The sequence below is a fragment of the Cannabis sativa genome, chromosome 1, assembly GCF_029168945.1.
Source record: "Cannabis sativa cultivar Pink pepper isolate KNU-18-1 chromosome 1, ASM2916894v1, whole genome shotgun sequence".
In the NCBI taxonomy this organism is placed as follows: Eukaryota; Viridiplantae; Streptophyta; class Magnoliopsida; order Rosales; family Cannabaceae; genus Cannabis; species Cannabis sativa.
In genome coordinates, this window is record NC_083601.1 from 39,930,507 (window position 1) to 39,954,904 (window position 24,398).

The 24,398-nt window shown below is 35.1% G+C and overlaps 3 protein-coding genes and 3 non-coding genes across 10 annotated transcripts; 1 reads left to right on the plus strand and 5 right to left on the minus strand.

Annotated features, from left to right (window-relative positions):
• Positions 1–6,767: 6,767 nt before the first annotated feature.
• Positions 6,768–8,879, minus strand: LOC133034609 (uncharacterized). Its single transcript, XM_061109728.1, has one exon. The coding sequence runs from the start codon at positions 8,877–8,879 to the stop codon at positions 6,768–6,770; it is 2,112 nt and encodes a 703-aa protein (XP_060965711.1).
• On the plus strand, positions 8,290–8,396 carry LOC115703397 (small nucleolar RNA R71). Its single transcript, XR_004009163.2, has one exon. It is a non-coding gene; the product is annotated as a small nucleolar RNA R71 (small nucleolar RNA).
• Positions 8,880–14,038: 5,159 nt separating the features above from the next.
• On the minus strand, positions 14,039–18,867 carry LOC115707453 (cysteine-rich receptor-like protein kinase 26). 2 transcript variants are annotated; one of them, XM_061115097.1, is made up of 7 exons: positions 16,647–18,867; positions 16,422–16,547; positions 15,825–15,958; positions 15,475–15,685; positions 15,117–15,354; positions 14,814–14,964; positions 14,039–14,676 (listed from the first exon to the last, which is right to left on the minus strand). In XM_061115097.1, exons 1-7 carry the CDS (start codon positions 18,157–18,159, stop codon positions 14,320–14,322), a joined length of 2,730 nt encoding a protein of 909 aa, XP_060971080.1. In that variant the 5' UTR covers positions 18,160–18,867; the 3' UTR covers positions 14,039–14,319. The 2 variants fall into 2 exon arrangements, with proteins under 2 accessions (XP_060971080.1, XP_060971078.1); XM_061115095.1 differs by having other exon boundaries at positions 15,825–15,964; positions 16,647–18,866.
• Positions 18,868–19,131: 264 nt separating this feature from the next.
• On the minus strand, positions 19,132–19,204 carry TRNAA-AGC (transfer RNA alanine (anticodon AGC)). The gene has a single exon. It is a non-coding gene; the product is annotated as a tRNA-Ala (tRNA).
• Positions 19,205–19,384: 180 nt separating this feature from the next.
• Positions 19,385–19,457, minus strand: TRNAA-AGC (transfer RNA alanine (anticodon AGC)). Its single transcript has one exon. It is a non-coding gene; the product is annotated as a tRNA-Ala (tRNA).
• A 1,459-nt stretch (positions 19,458–20,916) lies between these two features.
• On the minus strand, positions 20,917–24,099 carry LOC115707459 (cysteine-rich receptor-like protein kinase 44). 4 transcript variants are annotated; one of them, XM_030635431.2, is made up of 7 exons: positions 23,028–24,099; positions 22,804–22,848; positions 22,545–22,666; positions 22,234–22,447; positions 21,790–22,027; positions 21,531–21,681; positions 20,917–21,445 (listed from the first exon to the last, which is right to left on the minus strand). In XM_030635431.2, exons 1-7 carry the CDS (start codon positions 23,848–23,850, stop codon positions 21,107–21,109), a joined length of 1,932 nt encoding a protein of 643 aa, XP_030491291.2. In that variant the 5' UTR covers positions 23,851–24,099; the 3' UTR covers positions 20,917–21,106. The 4 variants fall into 4 exon arrangements, with proteins under 4 accessions (XP_030491291.2, XP_030491290.2, XP_060971141.1 ...); XM_030635430.2 differs by having other exon boundaries at positions 22,804–22,950; XM_061115158.1 differs by having other exon boundaries at positions 22,804–22,953.
• Positions 24,100–24,398: the final 299 nt, after the last annotated feature.

Below are 24,398 nucleotides of genomic sequence, written 5' to 3' on the forward strand. Positions count from 1 at the left end.
ACAAGTGTCCAAGTACCATTGGATTTAAGAGCAGTGACTTCATTGTTCATAGCTTTATTCCAAGCTGGATCAGCAAGAGCAGCTTTCAAGGTTTTTGGCTCACTAGGCAAGAGAGATTCAGGTAGTTGATGTCGAGTGGCCAAGTAAGCTTTTGGTTTTCGGATACCATTTTGAGACCTTGTGGTCATTCGATGTGTCCTTTGTTGAGCAACAACTTGAGTGATTTCAGGATGAGAATCACTAGGAGCAACACTGCTGTCATGAGTTTCAGCAGCAACACTGCTGTCATGAATTTCAGCAGCAACAGCAGAGGCTGTAGACTGAGGAGCAGGCAAGATTGAAGGTGCAGCAGGTGCACCAGATGCGGCAGCAGTGTGCATTCCAGCAACTGGAATGTGTTCTGGTGCAGGAGCATGGACAGCAGTAGTGTTGATTTCCTCAGTCACAGTAACAGGGACAGTAGACACAGCAGAAGCATGGTCAGTGGTGTTGGTAAAAAACTGAGCAGTGGGTGTTTAACGCCCAAATGTGACTTCCACTAGCGGTGGTTGTAGTATAGATCGGGCGGTCGATTCCACAGGGAGGTGATTATGGACAAAAGCGTTAGTAGAGAAATAAAAACAAAAGGTTAATAATAAGTGATAGTAGTAACAAATGATTTTGTGGTTTTTGTTTTGGTAATAAATATTAAAGGAAAGCAAATAAAGGTGTAATCAATAATAAAAGAGAGAAAGGCTTCAAGAATCATCCATATGCTTGTTTAGCTATTTTGTACCTTTGATTCACTAAGTTGACACAATGATGTAACATTAAAGTTCATTATATTTTGAGTATACAAGTTCTTAAAAATAAAAGAAATAATTTAATCTTATGTAGAACCTAGAAATGACATTATACATCAAGCAATAATGCAATAAAAGATTAGATATAAAACTAAACATCAATATTATTTTTACTAAATAGTAACACATAGAAAGAGCATGACTAATCCTATATATCTTTAGTAAAAATAATGACAAAGAGATGGAGATGGAGGTGATAGTGAAAGAAATGAACATTAATATTACTTTTATTAATTTTTAGACACATAGGGAGAGCATGACTAAACCTATATATCATTTAACAAAAAGTAAATAAAAATGAACATAAAAGATAGAAATGAGCAATACTACCATTACTATAATCACTAAATAAAAATATATAGAAAGAGCATGACTAAGTCTATATATATATTTAGTATAATAGCATAGATAGTATAGATGGAAGAAGAACATAAAAATAAAAGTGGAATATGAACTTGCATTACTCAAATAAACATTACAACAAAAAGTGAATCAAAGATACAAAATAACCTCACTTTGCATATGGAATCATCCCTAACCTTCCAAGGAAGATTAGGCCATTATGCTAATCATTCTCATAAAATTTCTAAAGAGAAAAGATGAGAAGAAAAGTTGAGAGAATTTTGCTATAGTTTTTTCTACACTAAAAATTACACACTAAAAATTACTAAAATGAGCTCCTATTTATAGAGCCATAAAAGGACTAAAAATAAATAAATAAAAATTTGGGATTATAAAATAAATATTAAGATTAAATTTGACATTTCAAATCAAAAATAAAATTAATATTATTTTTGTTATCATTATAATTTTGTCTTTTACTCTTTGGATGAAGGTTGAGTGTGGAAGAGGAAAATAGGGTTGATGATGACCTAGACTTATCATCATTGCATCACATGCTTTGGAAGAGACAAAATTGATGATGAGCTTCATGGGCTAGGCTTAACCTTTTTGGGTTGGGTTGCTTTGGACTTCAACAAAAATGCCATTTTTTCTTCATTTCTTTTCAACTTTGCTCCTTCATCTTTCTTTCAACAAAAATACACTTTAATTCCTACAAGAAAGACATAAATTGAATCAAAATCAAATATTTTCATTTATAAAATATATTACAATAATTTCATGAAAATATCAATTAAAACTCAATTTATTTTATCATTTAAAATAAATAAAAGTGTATTTTTAACCACTAATCACAACCCCCAACTAGCTTATTGCTAGTCCCTAGCAATTCAAGCGGAGAAAAAGAATAATCGAGTTGAATAAACAAGTCAAATCACGCAAAAATATCCAAGCATTTTCAAAATATTAGTAGAGAGTTAAAGATTGCTATCAGTGTTATTTCAGTTGTAACAACAGAGTTGTGTGTGTGTGCACCAAACTGTATTTATTTTATTTCAAGTCTTAACACAAATAGTATCGAAAAATCTCAAAAGTGTAAAGGTCTCAACTCCAATTTTTTTCACGGGTATTGAAAGTATTTATATTGGAAGGGTGACACTCTTTGGAGTTGGAAATGTAACAATTAACGCACAAATGAGAGAGGATAAACTTTTTAGGACAAGCAATTTGAACAAATATTGATCACAAGATAGACATATCAAACCAATAGAATTCAAATGACAAACAACCTTTGGGATTACATGAAAAACTCACAAAATAAAGAGCCAACTAACTAACTAATAAATAAAGAAATATAATAACAATTTTTTTTTCTTTAGAGAGACATGTGATGCTTCTCTTTTTTTTTAATTAAAAAAAACTAACATGATTTTTTTTTAGATATGAAAAGAATTGAGGAAAATAGAAATAAAATGATATTACTTTTGCTATTTTTATTTTTTTTTATTTATTTTTTTTCTCAAAAAAAAAAAGATGGAGACTACTTGAAAATCAAAATAAAATGATGTTGCTCTTGTTTTTTTTTTTCATTATATATATTTTTTTGATGATTTTTTTTTTGATTTGATGATCTTTTTTTTTCTTACTTTTTTTTTTCTTCTTTTCCTTTTTTTTTGACAAGAGACAACATATAAAAATAAAGATATAAGGAAATACAATAAAGTTACAAAGAAATAAACACAAAGGCTCTTTTGACATAAAATTAATCCCTCTAGTAAATGTCATGTTTGAAATTCCAAAAGTTTGACTTTACCAACTCAAATGATCAATGAAAGTTCAAAAAGTTGTTTTCTCAACTCTCACAACTCACCAAAAATGAAAAACTTTACACTCAAAATTTTTCTTAACTATATGTGTTTACAACCATTTTACCACATGTTTGGAAAGTGCACAAAAGAACTCTGAAAATCACAACTTGGTAACAAAATATAACAAATATTGACTCAAACTGTAATTCTACAATCATGCTTGGATAATTTTGAAAAAAAAATTGACTTAAAAATTCAACAAGACAATTACAATTCTCTAAATGAACGCTCACCAGAGCTCACCACCCCCAACTCAAAATTGACAGTGTCCTCAATGTCACAAAAAATATGAAATGAAAAAAGACAGGGAAAAGAGTACACCTGATCGACGATAATATGCACGGGGCGAGAGTGGAGATAACCTGATAACAGTAACCCAAAACAAACATAGAGAATACAAAAATACAAAAACACAAAACAAAAATAAAAAATAAAATAAAATACTATAATATATAGATAGGGAAAATAAACATTCAGAGTGTATAATCTGGGTCCTCAAGAAGGACCTCTTCAACAAGGCTCACACTCTCAATGTAATGTTTCAGTCTCTGGCCATTGACTCGAAAAATTCTCCCATCGGTTGGGTCCTTGACTTCAACAGAACCGTTGGGGAATACTTGTTTCATCACATATGGACCAGTCCACCTCGATCTCAACTTACCGGGGTGGAGATGCAAACGAGAATCGTACAAATGTACTTTTTGATTCGGCTCAAAATGTTTTCTTAGGATCTGTTTATCGTGAGCAACTTTCAGCTTTGCTTTGTAGATCCTAGAATTATCGTAAGCATCATTTCTCAACTCCTCAATTTCGGACAATTGAAGTTTTCGGTTCATACCTGCCGCACGTAGATCGAAGTTCAGGGCCTTAATAGCCCAATAAGCTTTGTGCTCAAGTTCGACAGGTAAATGACATGCTTTCCCATAGACAAGTCGATAAGGAGACATCCCAAGAGGGGACTTGTAAGCAGTGCGATATGCCCAAAGTGCATCTTGAAGACGTGTTGACCAATCTTTGCGGTCGGGATTTACCGTCTTTTCAAGAATGTTTTTGATCTCCCTATTAGCTAGCTCAGCTTGACCATTGGTTTGTGGATGATAGGCATTTGCAACTTTGTGAAGTACACCGTACTTTCGCATAAGAGCCTCAAAAGATCGGTTGCAAAAATGAGTGCCTTGATCACTAATGATAGCGCGAGGGGTACCAAACCTCGACAACACATTTTCTTTTAAGAATTTCACAACAGTCGCGTTATCATTATTTCGACAAGGTACCGCCTCGACCCATTTTGAAACATAATCCACAGCAAGAAGGATGTAAAGGTAACCAAAAGAAGGTGGAAATGGTCCCATAAAGTCTATCCCCCAACAATCAAATACTTCGATGACAAGAATTGGGTTCAAGGGCATCATGTGCCGACGGGACAAGGAGCCTAACTTTTGGCACCTTACACAAGAGCGACAAAAATCATTGGTGTCTTTGAACAAAGTGGGCCAGTAAAGACCGCATTGTAAGATTTTTGCAGCGGTTTTCTTCACAGAAAAGTGACCACCACAAGCATCATTGTGGCAAAAATTTAGCACACTAGACACCTCATCATCGGGAATGCATTTTCGCATAATCTGGTCGGGACAATACTTGAATAAGTATGGATCATCCCAAAAGAAATTTCGCACCTCGACCAAGAATTTGCGTTTGTCTTGTGAACTCCACTCAGAAGGGAGCTCACCAGTTACTAAGTAGTTAACAATGTGCGCATACCACGGTAACTTAGTAACAACGAATAATTGTTCATCGGGGAAATCATCATGAATAGGTGGGCCATCAGCGGGATCACTAAATTCAAGTCGGGACAAGTGATCCGCGACTACATTTTCAACACCTTTCTTATCTTTGATTGTTATGTCAAATTCTTGCAAGAGAAGGATCCACCTTATTAAGCGTGCCTTAGCATCCTTTTTGGAAAAGAGGTACTTAAGGGCAGAGTGATCGGTGAAGATCGTAATAGGTGATCCAATCAGGTAAGCTCAAAATTTGTCAAGAGCAAAGACAACGGCAAGCAACTCTTTTTCAGTTGTGGAATAGTTCATTTGAGCACTATTAAGAGTTCTACTTGCATAGTAGACAACAAAAGGTTTCCCCTCCCTTCGTTGTCCAAGAACAGCTCCAACAGCAAAATTACTGGCATCACACATGATTTCAAAAGGAAGACTCCAATCGGGTGACTGAATAATGGGAGCAGAAGTGAGTGAATTCACAAGTGTTTGGAAGGACTCCTCACACTTTGGGGTCCACTCAAAAGTAGCATCTTTGGCTAGGAGATTGCATAATGGACGAGAAATCATTGAAAAATTCTTTATGAACCTCCTATAAAAACCAGCATGGCCAAGAAATGACCGAATGTCTTTGACAGTCTTAGGGGTAGGAAGTTTAGAGATGAGGTCAATTTTAGATTGATCAACCTCAATCCCTTTTTCAGAAACAATGTGGCCTAAGACAATTCCAGAAGATACCATAAAATGACACTTTTCCCAATTAAGCACAAGACCTTTCTCGATGCAACGTTTTAAAACAGCCTCAAGATTGAGAAGGCATGCGTCAAAAGATTTTCCAAAGACGGTTAAGTCATCCATATAAACTTCCATGGTGTTTTCAATCATGTCACTGAAAATACTCATCATGCATCTTTGGAAAGTAGCTGGTGCATTACACAGTCCAAATGGCATACGCCGGAAAGCATATGTTCCAAAAGGACAAGTGAAAGTGGTCTTCTCTTGGTCCTCTAATGCAATCTCAATTTGATAGTAACCTGAATAACCATCGAGAAAGCAGTAGAAAGGATGACCAGCTACGCGCTCAAGAATTTGATCAATGAATGGGAGTGGGAAATGATCTTTACGGGAGGCGGCATTCAATTTTCGATAATCAATGCACATGCGCCAACCCGTCACAGTTTTGGTGGGAACAAGGGCCCCTTTTTCATTTTGGACAACAGTAACACCTGATTTCTTAGGTACTACCCGAATCGGATCGACCCATTTGCTATCGGCCACAGGGTAAATGATAGCAGCATCAAGAAGTTTTAACACTTCATTTTTCACCACTTCTTTCATTGGTGGGTTCAGTCTTCTTTGAGGGTCCCTTCGTGGGATAGCTTCTTCTTCTAGATTAATTCGGTGGGTGCAAATTCGAGGGCTAATACCTTTGATATCAGCAAACGTCCAACCTATCGCAAGTTTGTATTTTCGCAGTAGCTCGAGTAACTGCAATTCTTGAGAAAGTTGAAGGTCGGACGAGATGATAACTGGAAAGGTTTGGCCATCGCCCAGAAAAACATGTTTCAAACCCTTTGGAAGTTGGTTCAGTTGAACATTGGGAGGTTCTTCGGCAGAAGCTTTTAGCGTTTCCCTCTCACGAGGTAATGCTTCAAAGTGTGGCTTCCAAAATTTCTTCCCTTTGTTTTGTGTGTCCAATTGATCAACGGTAGCAAGAGCGGACTCAACAAAACTGGGATTTTCATTTTCAAGGCGTGAGAGGAGTTCATCAAGATTAACGAAATTTCTTTGCAATTGAATCTCTTCAGAAACAAGATTGTCAATCATGAATGTTTGATGACATTCTTCATCCTCTTGAAGTTGTTTCCCAATGTGAAAAATGTTGACCTCAAGTGTCATATTTCCAAATGATATTTTCATTAGACCATTACGACAATTGATCAAAGCATTTGCAGTGGCAAGGAATGGTCTTCCAAGGATGATGGGAATTTTGGATTCCATGTTGACCACAGATTGAGTATCCAGAACAAGGAAGTCCACGGGATAATAGAATTTCTCAATTTGAACAAGAACATCCTCAACGATACCCCGAGGCTTTTTGATAGAGCGGTCAGCAAGCTGCAAGACACAACAGATGTTGGCTTCATTTCTCCAAGACCAAGTTGCGAGTACACAGAGTAAGGCATGAGATTCACACTCGCGCCAAGGTCAAGCAAAGCTTGGCTGACTTCATGAGTCCCAATTTGGCATGAAATGGTGGGACAACCAGGATCTTTGTATTTTGGCGGTGTCTTTTGTTCGATCACCGCACTCACTTGTTCAGTCAAGAAAGCAGTCTTCTTGACATGGTGCTTTCTCTTAGCAGTGCACAAGTCCTTGATGATTTTGGCATAAGCTGGCACTTGTTTTATGATATGAAGCAAAGGAAGATTAATCTTCACTTGTGTCAAGTGCTCAAGGAGTTCAGCTCGGTTTTCAGGAATTTTTCCAACAGGTCTAAGAGCCTGGGGAAATGGTACTTTTGCTTGAGCATTTATCGGTGCACTGTCAGGGGCAACTTTTGAATTTGAAGTAGTGGTTTTGATGGATGGATCTTCCAAAGCTTTACCACTTCTTGTTGTGATGGCGTTAACCCCTTTAACGATGGGATCATTAGAGGTGGAGGTTTCAGCCATATGTTGCCCTTGTGCATTGAATTGAGGTTGGGAAGGAAGTCTGCCTTTCTCAGAAATAGCTAAGGATGTGTTCAATTTTGAAAATTGACTTTTTATTTCTTGGACATCTTCCTTTAATTGGCGATTGATTTTGGTTTGTTCCTCAATGAATGCATGAATGGTATTTTCAAGGGAGTTTCCTTGTTGTTGAGCATGGTATTGAGGTGCATGATATGCCTTTGGAGGTTGAGCTTGATTCTCATTTCTCCATTGTCCTCCAGACGTTTGACCTTGGTTGGAATTATCTCTCCAACTGAAATTCGGGTGGTTTCTCCAACCAGGGTTGTACGCATGGGAGAATGGCTTGTTATATTGCCCTAAGGCATTGCATTGCTCCTCATGAACCCCCTTCATTTCTTTGTAAACTAAGCAGTCCTTAGCTAAATGGTCATTTTCTCCACAAACGAAACAAGGTTCGAGTGGTCTGGATTGTGCTTGGGCAACCATGCGCCCTTTTTGGCCATCTTTAGTCGTAAGGATTTCAATTTGCTTTTTTAAAGCTTCGACTTGGGCCTTTAAGCTATCCTCTTCCCGAAGTTGGTAAATCCCAGCTGGTCGATTTCTGTTGGTGCTTTCAGCAGCACTTGGACCAGTCCATGTGTGAGATTTTTCAGCAAGCTCAATGAGAAACTCAAGAGCTTCTTCGGGTTCCTTTTGAAGGAACTCACCGTTGCACATCATTTCTACGAACTGGCGCTCACGACTTGTGAGGCCTTCATAGAAGTAGCTGACGATGCGCCAACTCTCGTACCCGTGGTGTGGACACTGACTTAAGAGATCTTTAAATCTCTCCCAGACTTGATAGAATGTTTCATTGTCTTTTTGGGAAAATGTTGAGATTTGTCTTTTCAAACTGTTGGTCTTATGGACAGGAAAATATTTAACAAAAAATGTTTTGGTCATTTCTTCCCATGTTCCAATAGACCTAGATCTCAAAGAATACAACCAACTTTTAGCTTTATCCTTCAAGGAGAAGGGGAAAAACTTTAAACGTGCAGCATCATTGATGGTTGCTCGGTCATAAAAAGTGTCAACAACTTCCTCAAACTCCCTAATATGCACGTATGGATTTTCATTTTCTATTCCATGAAAAGTTGGCAAAAGTTGAATAATGCCGGGTTTGACACCAAGACTTGGCATATTAGGAGGAAATATGAAGCATGATGGTATGGAAGTTTGGGTGGGGTGAAGGTAATCATTAAGTGTTCTCTGTTGTATTTCATTATTATTATTCATTGCGAAAGGATTACCGATTATCGTGTGAATGGGAGAAGGAGTAGTGGATGGATTGGACGAAGTTTCACTAGAAGTGGTTTCGTCAGAAGAAGAGTTACTCATCCACTCTTGTTTGCTTTTTTTTTTTTCAAATATATTTAATTTTTTTGTTCAACTTGTTCCCAAGTTACTTTGGAGGTTTTTAGAATGGTCCTTCACAACTTACTAGAACTCCCCGGGGTTACTAGGTAAGTGTGAAGGGTTCACTAACCTTTTCGACCAAAGACCTTTCTAAGCAAAAATGAATTGCTTATTTTTGATAAAACAAGGTTGTTTTTGTTATAGTAAATAGCACAAAAATGTAATATTACAATGATTAACACAAAAATGTTCCCAGGCCAATTGGAAAGGTTGCCAAGGTACCGCTTCGTCCCAACCTTGCCTAGACAGAACCGAGGTTCCCAGGTAAGGTGGAGGGTACACTAACACAAACCTTATTTAAAAACCAATCTTTCTAGACAGAACAATCTTGGTTTGTGTCATATACAATATTACACCGTTGTACCAAACACTAAGCGTTTTATGAAGAAGTTTTTATAACTTACTTTTTTTTTTGTATTTTATGATTTTTTAGAGGACTTAAATGCTATGAGTACTAAGAAAAAGACAAATAAAACACTAATAAAAAAAAGAAACAATAACTAAAAGATAGTATAAACAATCACACTAAACAAAAATTGAAGTAAAAAAATAATAAAAAAAAAAAAAAGGGAATAGACTTTTTTTTTTTTCAAGAAATCATTTCTGATAAGGAAGATCAGATAAAACCGCAACCTTAGAGCATACTTTGAATTCTTGGTATTTTTTTTTTTTTTACAAATATTTACACAACATAAGACAATATTCACAAGAAAATAAAATGTAACAAAAAAGTTACTAACCTCTTGATTGTAGATTTCACTAGCTTTCGAAAAATTACCTCCCCAGCAACGGCGCCAAAATTTGTTTAACGCCCAAATGTGACTTCCACTAGCGGTGGTTGTAGTATAGATCGGGCGGTCGATTCCACAGGGAGGTGATTATGGACAAAAGCGTTAGTAGAGAAATAAAAACAAAAGGTTAATAATAAGTGATAGTAGTAACAAATGATTTTGTGGTTTTTGTTTTGGTAATAAATATTAAAGGAAAGCAAATAAAGGTGTAATCAATAATAAAAGAGAGAAAGGCTTCAAGAATCATCCATATGCTTGTTTAGCTATTTTGTACCTTTGATTCACTAAGTTGACACAATGATGTAACATTAAAGTTCATTATATTTTGAGTATACAAGTTCTTAAAAATAAAAGAAATAATTTAATCTTATGTAGAACCTAGAAATGACATTATACATCAAGCAATAATGCAATAAAAGATTAGATATAAAACTAAACATCAATATTATTTTTACTAAATAGTAACACATAGAAAGAGCATGACTAATCCTATATATCTTTAGTAAAAATAATGACAAAGAGATGGAGATGGAGGTGATAGTGAAAGAAATGAACATTAATATTACTTTTATTAATTTTTAGACACATAGGGAGAGCATGACTAAACCTATATATCATTTAACAAAAAGTAAATAAAAATGAACATAAAAGATAGAAATGAGCAATACTACCATTACTATAATCACTAAATAAAAATATATAGAAAGAGCATGACTAAGTCTATATATATATTTGGTATAATAGCATAGATAGTATAGATGGAAGAAGAACATAAAAATAAAAGTGGAATATGAACTTGCATTACTCAAATAAACATTACAACAAAAAGTGAATCAAAGATACAAAATAACCTCACTTTGCATATGGAATCATCCCTAACCTTCCAAGGAAGATTAGGCCATTATGCTAATCATTCTCATAAAATTTCTAAAGAGAAAAGATGAGAAGAAAAGTTGAGAGAATTTTGCTATAGTTTTTTCTACACTAAAAATTACACACTAAAAATTACTAAAATGAGCTCCTATTTATAGAGCCATAAAAGGACTAAAAATAAATAAATAAAAATTTGGGATTATAAAATAAATATTAAGATTAAATTTGACATTTCAAATCAAAAATAAAATTAATATTATTTTTGTTATCATTGTGATTTTGACTTCTACTCTTTGGATGAAGGTTGAGTGTGGAAGAGGAAAATAGGGTTGATGATGACCTAGACTTATCATCATTGCATCACATGCTTTGGAAGAGACAAAATTGATGATGAGCTTCATGGGCTAGGCTTAACCTTTTTGGGTTGGGTTGCTTTGGACTTCAACAGAAATGCCATTTTTTTCTTCATTTCTTTTCAACTTTGCTCCTTCATCTTTCTTTCAACAAAAATACACTTTAATTCCTACAAGAAAGACATAAATTGAATCAAAATCAAATATTTTCATTTATAAAATATATTACAATAATTTCATGAAAATATCAATTAAAACTCAATTTATTTTATCATTTAAAATAAATAAAAGTGTATTTTTAACCACTAATCAGTGGGAAATTTAATAGAAGCATTAGATGGTACCTGTGTAGTGCTGGAGATGGAAAGTGCAGGAAAATGTGTTTCATTAAACACTACATTTCGAGCAACATATATACGGCCAGCAGCATTTTCACAAAGATATCCTTTGTGCTTTGGAGAATAACCAAGAAAGATGCATTCTTCAGATCTATAATCCATTTTATGATGAGAATAGGGTCTCAGATGAGGAAAACTTGCACATCCAAAGGGCTTTAGGATCTTGTATTCTGGTTGTTGATGAAAGAGACTTTCATAGGGGCTGATATGATTAAGCACAACAGTAGGAAGACGATTTATTGAGTATACAGCACATTGAAAAGCATGCCACCAGTAGCTCATATCCAACCCTGAGTGAGCAAGCATAGTTAAACCGGTTTCTGTTACATGTCTATGTTTCCTCTCAACCCGTCCATTTTGCTCATGTGTATGGGGACATGAGAGTTGAAATTTGATCCCTTGATCCCTGAGAAATGTTTCAAAAGGCCTATACTCACCCCCTTCATCAGCTTGCACACTTTTAATAGGTAGATTAAATTGTTTCTCAACCAAACTTTTGAACCTAATAAAGACTTCAAAAGCTTGGGATTTGAGAGTAAGTGGGAAGATCCAAGAAAACCTGCTATAGTCATCAAGAAACAAGATATAATATTTGTAATTTTCCTTAGATACAACATGAGATGGCCCCCATAGGTCAGTGTGTATGAGTTCAAGGGGTTGGGAAGCTCTTTTTGAGGATAAAGAAAATGGAAGTTTATGACTTTTTCCCATTTGGCAGGCATTGCAAAATTTTAGATTTTTGAGGGAATGAGCTATGTTGTTTTGGGAAAGAACCTTGGATAGGATAGCAGGGGCAGGGTGACCCAGTTTACAGTGCCACACATTGATGTCATTAGCCAAAGTAGTGTTGAAAACTGTAGGAGACAAATTAGTAAAAAAATGCTCATTTTTATTGATGAAAGGAAGAGTACAATTAGAAACTGCAGTAGCAGTGCTAGTACACTTATTGATACAATTTTGACAGTTGGTACAATTTTGACAGTTGGTACAATTTTGAGAAGTGGTGGTGGCTAGGTGGCACTGTAGTGAGTGCTTGGACAAGCTTGAACTGTCATCTCCTAACAGATACAAGTCATCTTTGAGCTTCCCCTTGAGTAGGACAGCACCTGTTTGTTTGTCCTTGACAAAACAACAAGATTTGTGAAATTCCAAAAACACATCATTATCTTTTGTTAATTTTGAAACACTGACCAGATTTTTTGTGATAGAGGGAACATATAGAACTGAGTTTAAATGTAAGGGATGAGAAGATTTAGAGGGGAGAGTGGCTTTACCAACATGAGATATGAGCAGTGTCTTACCATCTCCGACTGCAACAGATTCTTGACCAGTATAGGGGACTGCAGTGTCAAGAGTGTCCACATCAAAGGCTACATGATTAGTAGCACCAGTATCAACATACCAACCAGCATCATCTCCAAAGTCGGGAAGAAATTGAGAGATATGATCGTGAGAGTCACTGGTTTGTTGATGTTCAGTCAAGTGGACTTGAGGGTGAGAGGCAGAGGTTCTTGGAGTGACCCAGTTACGATCAAAGCGATAGTGACAAGTGGGGGCAGTGTGGCCATATTTGAGGCAAAGTTGGCAAAGAGGCCGACTGTAGTTGGTGTTGTTGGGGCGAGTATTTGCTCGAGGAGGCATTCTTGAATTGTTTTCAGCAGGGAATCCTCTGCCTTGAGCAAATGGTGGTCGATAAGGGGCATTTCTTGAATTGCCAAAGGTTAAGTTTGCTGACATTTTGGTGGAAAGATCCATCACAGAATTGTGGCGTTCAAGACGAGTTTCATGCGCCATGAGAAGAGCTTGGACCTCTTCAAGAGAGAGGTTTTCACTTCGAGAAGTAATGCTGGAGACCACGGGGTCAAACTCCGGTCCCAGTCCATTGAGAATGTGAAGAATCAAATCAAGATCAGTGAGAGAATGCCCAGCAATGGCTAAAGAATCACATATTGATTTGATTTTATCAATATAGTCAGAGATGCTGAGATTACCTTTAATGGAGTTGGTGAGTTGTGCTTTAAGTTGAAGTAATCTAGCTTTGGACTGACTGGAGAATTTCTGTTCGAGAGCTTTCCATACAGCATGAGAAGTGTTGTAACTGGAAAGAGTGCCAAGAATCCCTTCAGTCATTGAAGAGCGAAGCCAAGATAACAGTAGTTGGTCTTTTCGACGCCATTGAAGATAGGCAGAGTTCGTGGTGCCATTGAGTAGAGTTTGAGGAGGAGTGACATTGCTGAACAAGATTTCATCGAGATCGTGACCGATTACCGTAGGAACAACTTGGGATTTCCAAGCAAGAAAGTTGGCTCTGTCGAGCTTGATGGTGAGAGAAGAGGTTAAGGAATTGGAGAAAGGATTCCATTGCTGAGTAGCAGAAGCTGATGGTGCCTGAGGCTGAGGATCGGTGACTGCAACAGGAGACGAGTTGTCGCCGGAAGAAGCCATGGACGCAGGTCAATGAAGCTCTGATACCATGTAATAGAAAGAGAGAAAGAGAGATACAGAGAAATGTATGAAAGCCTCAGTTAATATTTCTGAGGAGAAGCCTCTTTATTTATATAGAGAATTATACAAAAGCTTTAACCAACATAACAGAACAGTTGGCAAAATAACAGAATAACAGAAAACTAAAGAACAGTACAAAACAGTTTTAACTAACTGTATCAACATGAAATAAATAACGTTCTTAAACTACTTTTATAATAGCTTAAATTTCCAAGATGATAACCAGCGAAATATAGTTTAAATAAAGCAGGTAATAAAGATTCAGATTTATATAAAATTATGCAAACTAGACACTTGAGATGCATTTAAACGCAATACATGACCATTCTCACTCTCACAAATTAGGACCACTACCAAAAACCAAAGACAGAACAGGGGGCATATTAACGTGACTTCAGACATAAACCATATTCATATTCAAATATTTGATTGATTTTGTTGGCTAGCGAGGGGTGAGTTCAGTCATTGAGGCCTCATTTTTGGATGCTTGATTAGAGTCACTCTTTGAACCGTGGCCGTGTGATTGAGACGCTGCTGAGTTACTATTATTGGAGGATAACGACATCTCTGGTCCAAAATTACTATGCATGAAAAATGCAGGTTTAGAAGGGGCGCGGATTGTAACAGAGTGGCTATTTAGCATGAGAACAATCGAATTCACGGTTGGTCTGTCTGCCACATCTTCTTGAACACACAATAGTCCAATTTGGATGCATCTAAGAATCTCAGATCTTGAACCCAACAGAATTTTCGGGTCTATAAGATTTGCAGCTGTCCCCTCGTTCCAGTTTCTCCATGCCTGAAAATGTTGTTAACTAATTAGCTAAATGAAGCATCATAATTTATGAAATTACATTATAATATTTACTTGACATTAAAAAGGGGCAGGGTTGAGAGAAAATTGTGTACGTATAGATGAATAATATGTAAACTTACGTAGGTTAAAAGGTCCTCCATGTCCTCCCCATTTTGAAAACTGCTATTCTTTTCTCCTTTGACAATCTCCAATAGTAAGACTCCAAAGCTATATACATCAGACTTGACAGAAAATTGTCCATGAAGTGTGTACTCTGGAGACATATATCCGCTGCAAAAGGGCATGTTATTCATTTATATATTATGTTTCTATTATCTTAGCTCTCAATTGCTTACGGTTTAAGCTATATGATTTGGATATTGCTGAGGTGACACTAACTATGGAAACCAAATGATGTAGCATGAATTGTGAGAAGCACTTACTAGGTACCCACAATCCGATTAGTTTTGTCTTGGGTTTGATCGAACACAAATAACCTTGCCATTCCAAAATCTGCTATCTTTGGGGTCATTTCCTCATCCAACAATATATTACTAGCTTTGAGGTCACGATGAATAATTCTTAGACGAGAGTCCTCGTGAAGGTAAAGTAGACCCCGAACAATGCCTTGGATTATTTTGTAACGTATATCCCAATCCAATTCTGCACGCTTTGTTGGATCTGCATATTCATATACATGTAGATATGTTTGTTTAGTCAAGTCTAGTTCATGTGTTAAGGTTAGTATAAAATAAAACAGTCAAAATATATATTCCAACCATCCAACACATATTTGCATACCAAATATGAATCGATCAAGGCTTGAATTTGATACGTATTCATAAACGAGAAGTCTTTCTTTTCCATCCAAGCAGAAGCCTAGGAGTCTAACTAAATTTCGGTGTTGGAGTTTCGCAACAAGCTTAACTTCATTTTTAAACTCTTCGTCACCCTGTCCAGAAGTCTTGGAGAGCCGTTTCACTGCTATATACTGTCCATTAGATAGCCTCCCCTGGAGACGAGGTACACATCGATTAATATGCAAGGAGAATGAGTCACATCTCAATCAAGATATTGATGATCAAATGGATTTTTGATGTATAATTAACTTTTGTCATGAACACAAACCATTTTCTTTGTTGTGGTTTTACCTTGTAAACGGATCCAAATCCACCTTCTCCAAGTTTGTTTTCATCGGAAAAGTCACAGGTTGCTTTCATCATGGTGTCTAAGTTGAATTGCAAAGAATCATCCCAGCTGATGTCCTCTTCAACTTCAGCTTCAGCTTCAACTTCAATAAGTATAAAATAAAATTTAATATTCAATGGCACAGAGTGACACTTGAAGTGAGTCCAAAATAAAACAAGCCAGAGTATATATTCCTTATGGTTTAGCTATATTACACTGTATTTCTATTTGAGTACAAATGTTCTCCAGACACAAAAAGTAGGGATAACAACAACTCAATTATGAAGAAAAAAACCATTTTCACTCCCACACCCACACATATTTATACATTAAAGTATGAAATAAGTACTCTTGTATCCATTTTGTCAAAGTTTACCGAGTCATAACTAAAATGCCACTGTAAATATTTTATCACCAAATTTTACTGTAATTAAAAATTATAGTAATATATACTGGTTTTATAAATAACTAAGTTAAGCATCACCCTATATAAAGCATATGCATCAAGCAGCAAAGCAAATGTTAATTATATATATTAAAACCATGTAAATTAAACTTACTTTTAAGATTTTCACTCGGCTTCTTCTTTAACTTCAGAAAAGTGCATATCATAATGATAATTATCACAACTGCAACAGACGGAATAACAACAGCTATAGCAACATTTCGTGCTGTAGTATTTTTTCCTGAAGAAAAAAAAGAATCCATTACTCTTCTTTCTAAATTTTACTAATCATATAGCATAAACTTTAATTTGATGACAAAATTATTTAGAAACACTTTACCTTCAGATAAATTAGGAGACAGTACTGGATCAGCCGTAGCACTAAAGAATGGCTTCACTTCGAACCTTAAGTTACAACTTGGTTTAAGAATTCTGCCACCTTGCTTCCCATCAAACTGTTGAGGAATGAAATTGGCAGCATCGTCTAAGCAGCCGTAACACTCATCTTTGTCCAAATCAGGAGTACACTGCGCGGCTGCATATATGGTTTCGTATCCTGGAACAGTGGCTTGTCCAGAATCGTACTTCTTTAAAGAATCACCCATAGAAGCTTTGCTAGTTATCTTATCCAACAACGGTTTAAGGGTAAGCCTAAACAGATTGGATTCCCAAACGTTGTTTGGATTCGGGATATACATCCTAGGGTCATCATTTCTCGCAGAGAATATTGAGTTGTTGTACCTTACCATACAAAGCTCGTCCCATAGGATAGCCTCCCACCTATTTGGACAGTTGTCCAAGATATTTTTACTAGAGCTACTCACACAGCTCCGGCAACTTTCTGGGGAAAGGTCTCCTCTACAAAGTGCAATAGCGTAGGCTTTATTTGAGTTTTCTCCTATGGAAGAATTGAAAAACCCGTAAGCACTTCGAGTTTTATCAGAAGAGAAAGAAGACAGGAGTTCTTTGACATTTGTCATGAACATGTTGATACTAGTGTCATTTTCACTGGCTAAACACTTCCAGCAATATTCAGCGTTGTCTGTACATACACCGTTTTGTTGAGGTGCCGTAGTGCTGTAAAAGGGACCGTTCTCGAACCTGAGATGACAGCTGGGTTTAAGTATTCTTGCTCCATCTACTCCAGCGCAACAACCTGGAAGCCTGGAACTTGAGTCTTGCAAGCAAGCTTTACACTCCTTCTCGGTCAAGTCTGGTGTGCATTGGGCAAGGGCGTATATTGGCTTAGCGTCAGCGACTTTAGCGTTTCCTGTTCCGTACAGTCTTTCATTAGAACTAGTTTCGTTAATTAACTTGTCAAGCAGAGGCTTTAATACGTTTTTAAACACTTCAGGGTCAGGTACAGGATTCGGGCTTGGCAACATTCCACTGGGGTCTTCCTCTAACACTTGATATATAGACCTGTTCGAGTAACGTACCATACATCTCTCGCCCCATAAGATTGCTTCCATCTGATTTGGACACTGATCCAAAATCATACGACTAGTGGTGTTTAAGCAAGATAGGCAATTGGTCGAATCAACGTCTCCTCTGCATAGAGCGATTACGTTTACTTTGTTTAATACTTGTGGCGATGACAGGTTGTAAAATCTGATGGTCTTTGGTGCTAGTGCTACAGAAGGAAAAGAGAGCAAGAGATTGTTGAGGTTTCTTTGGTACAAGCTATTAGCAGAGTAGTTTCCACCGTTGGAACTGCAATTCCAGCAATATTCAGCGCTTGATGTACAATCTATGAGTTGGGCATGGTTGGGAATTGGAAGATGAATCAATCTGAAAAGAAAGAAAAGAAGTAGAGTTAGAGGACTCATATTTAACGTCCCGAATGAAATCATGCTGCAGGCCTTGCAATGGTTTTATATTATAGATGAAAATCAGGAGTTATCATCGATTACGGTCAATACGGGTCAACATCATAAGTTAATTCTGCTATGCATGTCTATAGGCACTAAAGAAATTTCATCTGAACATATTAATATAAAGAAGAAAATTACTTATATCATATATACGAGCCATTTTCAGGGAAAATTTTTCACATAAAATTGGATTTTTAAGCGCATACTTTTCTCTTTGTGTGGGGTGTATCACGTCACGTTGATTCCATTATTCTCACGGATTAGGTTTATTCAACAATTTCCTTGAAGGTCCTCTCTCATAAATTCACAATTGATGTGCCTGAATTCCATAGCTACGGCCAGTTAAACAAAAAAAAAATTCCATTATGAGTGGTGGAAGTAGTTTTTCCACATACATGTCAATGGATAGCTAAGTTTTGTACCAAATTTCACCCACTGTTTTTACTTAATAACTTTAGAGTATATTTTCTGTGTCTATTTTGTTTTTTCTTTTCATAAACCGTATGCAAAAAATTGTAGATTGATTGAACTCATTGTATGAACTCTCTAATTCACTAGTTAAGCACGTGTTCTCTGTAATAATTTTCTTCATTTTTTTTCCTTTTATGATCAATTTAATTCTTGTATCCAACTCAATAATCTTGCAATGCAGAACTTGAGATTCATTTGCATATTCTTAATTGAAATTATTTTGTTATCCCTGCTTTCTCCTTTAAAAAGGTTGTGGTTTTATATATTGAATTGGTCTTGGCTTGGCCTAATCATGCAAGATATTTTCTCACCTTCAAATTTCATGCCTGATAAAATGCGCAAAAAGAGGGATGGGAGAAAAAAAAAATTATACTTTACAAAATTTATTTTGAATTTCAATCAATATGCAAATGAATCTCATGTTCTGCATTGCAAGATTATTAAGAATATGCAGATAAATTGATAAAACATTAATCTTGATGGAGATGCGGGGTATCGATCCCCGTACCTCTCGCATGCTAAGCGAGCGCTCTACCATCTGAGCTACATCCCCGTTATTGACTAATGAAGTATAACTTTACTAAGTATAATAAAGTAAAACAGAAAAACTGTAATAGATTGATAAAATGAAGTCTAACTTTAGTTACTATATTGCTAAAAAAAAAAAACTTTAGTTACTATAATAAAGTGAAACAGAAAAACTGTAATAGATTGATAAAATATTTGAACTTAATGGAGATGCGGGGTATCGATCCCCGTACCTCTCGCATGCTAAGCGAGCGCTCTACCATCTGAGCTACATCCCCAATATTCATCAGTGTAAACCGTGTAGTCTTACTTTAGTTATTATAATAAAATAAAACAGAAAAACTGTAACACCACAATAGATGTTATTGGACATATTCCTGTACATTTTTTTTTACTGCAACTTTTGAATATTTACTAACCCTGTTGAATTTAAAAAAAAAAAAATGTTAAAGCATAATTTTGGTGATTTTTTTTCTTTAAAAAAGACTAAGTGTTGCCTATTTTTAACAATTAATCTTTTAAATTACTTAAAATTTAGTTTAACCTCAATTGAAAATAAAATGGTATTTGCAAAATCTGACATGTACAAGGGAATATCTTTTACCATTTTAATAAACAAATACTCCTTTTTATAATTTGGTGATCCCATATATTAAATTAAATTTTAGAATAATTAATAATTTTGCTTCATGAACTTTCGACAATATTGATTTTATCCTTTAAAATATACAGTTTCTTAAAAATTATCCTTGAACTTTTACACTTATAGATTTTTAGTCATTATGTTAGGTTTCGTCTCATTATTTCGTTTAAATGCTGACCTGTCTTTGTAAATTAGTAATTTTATCCCATTAATTTTGACAACTATCAAATTTTACCCCCTCAAAATAAAAATGAGAAAGATTAAATATTTTTTTTGGTAAAACTTAAAATATTAATTTAGATCTTTAAAAAAATCATTTTGAATAATGAAAGAAATTAGAGAAAAAAATTAAAATTTTAAAACTAATCAAGCAATTTTAAAAATTATTAGAAAAAAATGTATTAAAATTTTAATTTTTGTAAAAATAAATTTTAGGGGAACAAGTTGACTCTATTTTTTTTCTCTAAAAATCTAAATTTTTTTAAGTAAACATAATATTTTTTTAGTTTAATTTCTAACTTTATTTCAAAATAATTTGATAATTTTATTGAATTTTTAATTATTTTTTAGATATAAGTTTATAAATATAAATAAGTCTAATTTTTCCTTAAAAAATTTTATTTTATTTAAATAATTTATTGAATTTTCAATAATTTTGGTTTGATTTTTTAAATTACGTGTTTATAAATAAAATAAATTTTCAGAATATATTTTTAAGAATAATTTAGATTTTTTAAGTAAACTTAACATTTTATAATTAATTTAATATTTCCATCACGTTATATAATAATTTTTATTAAAAAAAAAAATAGAATTAATAGAATAGAATAATTTTTAAAATTAATTTTTTTTAATAAAATAAGACAAAATTTTGTATTAATCAAAGTTCAGAAGGTAAAAATACAAATTTTTAACGGTTATATAACTGATATTTTAAGGAGAATTTTAAATAAACATTATATTTTAAGTGGCAAAATCAAATAGTATCCAAAGTTCAAGAGTAAAAATACTAATTATTCTTAGTTTTACTAAGAACATATATTTTTGTATTGTTAAGTTCAATGAAAATTTATATAGTGTTCTCTTAAAAACAGTTTTACTAAGAACATATATTTTTGTATTGTTAAGTTCAATGAAAATTTATATGGTGTTCTCTTAAAAACTCAAATCCTTAACTCCACTACTATTTAATTTCCTGTCTTAATCTAAATAGTACCCTATACATGTACCAATATTAATTATTAAGGAAACTAGAAAACAGTTGAGCTTTGTGAAATCTATACTCTATCGAGGATAGACTTCAGTTATCATGGATCCGTCATTAGCAGACCATTGTGATGAATTAGGCATAGACTGGTGAAACTGGTGCTCACCCGTAGTTGTCGTGCTCGATTGTGTTCTATTATGATTATAAAGGGCTGGTTGTTGAGGTGGTGGAAGTATAGCAGAGTAACTATTGAGCATGAGAACTATTGTTGCCATGGTGGGTCTATGAACAGGATTTTCTTGAACACATAACAATCCCATATGAATGCATCTAACCACTTCATTTCTTGAGAAGGAATTTCTTAGAGTTGGATCCAACAATTCCAAGAAAGTCCCTTCCTTCCAAAGCTCCCAAGCCTGCAGACAGTTTTACACACAATAATTTCAAGTATTACAATACACATGACCTTATCAGAGTAACTTATATGAACATGTCACTCACATAGCTCAAAAGGTCTGCACCCTCGTGTGATTGATAGAAAAAATTGTTTCTCTTGCCACTGAGAATCTCTAGCACCAACACTCCAAAGCTGAACACATCTGACTTAAAAGAAAATTGACCATGCATGGCATACTCTGGAGACATGTAGCCACTACAAAATAACATGATTATTAATATTTCTAAGAATTAAACTTGAAGGTTAATGAGTATTCAATTTGTAAGCAGTGGTAATAAATAGGACTTTTAAGTTAAAACTTACTAAGTTCCAACAATACGATTGGTATTTCCATGAGTTTGGTCCACAACAAAAACCTTTGCCATGCCAAAATCTGAAATCTTAGGAATCATATGGTCATCTAATAAAATGTTGCTAGCTTTTAGATCACGGTGTATAATTTTTAGTCTAGAGTCTTCATGAAGATAAAGAATCCCTCTCGCAATCCCTGATATAATCTTATATCGTGTTGACCAATCTAATAAGTTTTTCTTATCTTCATCTGTAACAGGTATTTGAATCCAATTAGACAGAACAATTAAGAGTAAATTAACACACTTCAATCAATTCAACACCTAAAAAGTCATTAAAAATCAAGAATTATTATGTTTTACTTTTCATAGGTTAGTATCATTCTCATGCAATACGTTTCTTAACTTAGAATGTATGGAAAAAGAATTTCACACAGAATTCAGGGATGGGCCGTACCGAATAAAAAGAAATCAAGGCTTTTATTAGTCACATATTCATAGATGAGAATTTTCTCTTCTGCTTCCAAGCAAAATCCTAATAGCCTTACAAGATTTCTGTGTTGAAGTTTGGCCATTAATTTGGCCTCATTCTTAAATTGTTCTTCTGCTCCTTGTCCCAAATTTCCAATTAGTCTTTTCACAGCTATTTTTTCTCCATCATTCAGCGTACCCTAAAAGTAAAAATTAATGTGATAAGAACTTTTAATTCGGCTCATAAATTATTGCAATATACATATCAAAGAATTTTATCATAAAACTATCATATACCATGTAAACTTCCCCAAATCCACCTCTTCCTATTTTGTTCTCATCAGAAAAGTTGTTAGTGGCAGTCTTAATCTCCACCATTGCAAATTGAAATGTCTCTCCCTTTGAAATTTCATTCCGGACTATACCAGAAGACAAATACATATATTAAGTTATAACCAGAGCAATTTTTGTTTTCCTCCTAAATTCATAAAACTCTCTCGAAAAATAAAATAAAAAATCAATTATATAATATAATAAAGTACAGAAAAACAATTACCACTGTCTTGCCGCTGAAGTGAGAGATATTTCTTTATCTTCTTTGCTTTATTACGGAGGAAGCAAAAGCCAATCAAAAAAACTACAAGAACTACACTAATTGGCCCAACAATAGCAATAATTGTAATTATTGATTTTTTTCCTTTTCCTGCACAATATGTATGAAAGTTCAATAAATTGTTGCTCAGCATAGCTTTCCCTTTTTACAAAAATTTAAGTGACTACCTGAAAGTGGAACCTGATCAGTTGAAATTGAAGGTGTAGTAGTGGAGTTGAAGAAGGGGTAGAACTCGAATCTGACGATGCAGCTGGGCAAGAAAACGGCCCCACCTCTTTTGCTACTGCAGCACTGAGGAAAAAAACCGATGGCGCTACGCAAGCACGTGTTGCAATCGGCCGCCGACAAGTCTGGTGTGCACTGCGCCAAGCTGTACAAGGTCTCCGAACTCGTGAAATTATTTTCAGCCGTTGCGAACTTCTTAACCGACCCAGAATTCGCGGCTTTGTTCGCTAGTGCATCCATAACACCCGCCAACAATTTGTTGAACCGCTCGGCTTCCCTCACAGTCTCCGAACTCTGCAACGATGTTGATGGCACTATTCCCGGATTAGGCAAGAAGATAGAGCTGTCCTGGTAACGTATCCAACACACGTCGTACCAGATTACGGCTTGCTTTTCTTGTGGGCACCGTTTAAGTACCTCTCTGGAAGCGTTTAAGACGCATTCTCTGCACAGGGAAGCAGTTATATCTCCGCGGCATTGGAAGAGGCCGGTAGATGCGTCTTGAGTGCCGGTGGCGACTGTGGTTTGGTAGAAACCGGCATCGTTGGTGGCGTTGGAGTTGAGATAGGAGAGGAGGAGATTGAGATTGGCGAGGTAGGTGGCGTCCTGGGATAAAGTAGAAGCAGAAGCCGTGGAATTTGTACATGCGTGTTCGCTGTATGTTGATGTTGATTCTCCGATGTGGATTAAACAACTCCAATACAAGGTATGAGCCAAGATTAGACACAGACTCTTGGGAGAAATTTTGTTCATCATCATCTTCATTTTTTTTAAGGAATAAATTAAAACTAAAATTTAAAAATTGTATTCAAATTTTGTTCAAGAGTGAATTGATTAAGTTAGTTGGGTTAAGTCACCTAAAGTCAAAAAGGTTATTTTTTCATTGTTTTGTTTGTATTATCTCCACTCAGGTGCCACACCGCACATAGCAATACGGTGCTCGTGTTCTATTTCTTTTTGATTGTTTTTTAAGGTTAACGACTTGAATAAAATCTCTCTCTCTATCTTCTTTTAAGAATAAATAAAATATTTTTGCTGTTAAGTAATGTCATAATCATGACAAGTTTTTCCATTTTTTTTTTTTTTAATAATTCTCTGTTTGTCCGATTTAATCGTGACAAGTTGTACAATGCCTTCCAAAGCCTCTGATTGGTGACACTAATGTCCTTATCTTATCATTTGACATTTGGTAATTTATTATTTTAGCCTTTGAATTTTCTAATAACGATGAAATGTTGTACCACGTGCGTAGATGCAAAATTAACTAAGTTCCCAAGATGTCGAGCTTTCATTGGCTGAAGAGAATCAACAAA

Excerpts from the sequence above, each read along its gene's own strand:
- LOC133034609 (XM_061109728.1), bottom strand. The coding sequence starts at position 8,879 with ATGAGTAACTCTTCTTCTGACGAAACCACTTCTAGTGAAACTTCGTCC.
- LOC115707453 (XM_061115095.1), bottom strand. The coding sequence starts at position 18,159 with ATGATTTCATTCGGGACGTTAAATATGAGTCCTCTAACTCTACTTCTT. Across the intron at positions 16,548-16,646 it reads GTCTCCTAATTTATCTGAAG|GAAAAAATACTACAGCACGA; the intron begins GTAAAGTGTTTC and ends TTTTTTCTTCAG. Across the intron at positions 14,677-14,813 it reads TGGAGGACCTTTTAACCTAC|GCATGGAGAAACTGGAACGA; the intron begins GTAAGTTTACAT and ends CAACATTTTCAG.
- LOC115707459 (XM_061115158.1), bottom strand. The coding sequence starts at position 23,850 with ATGAAGATGATGATGAACAAAATTTCTCCCAAGAGTCTGTGTCTAATC. Across the intron at positions 22,667-22,803 it reads ACTTCAGCGGCAAGACAGTG|TCCGGAATGAAATTTCAAAG; the intron begins GTAATTGTTTTT and ends CTTCTGGTATAG. Across the intron at positions 22,028-22,233 it reads CCTTGATTTCTTTTTATTCG|ATGAAGATAAGAAAAACTTA; the intron begins GTACGGCCCATC and ends TACCTGTTACAG.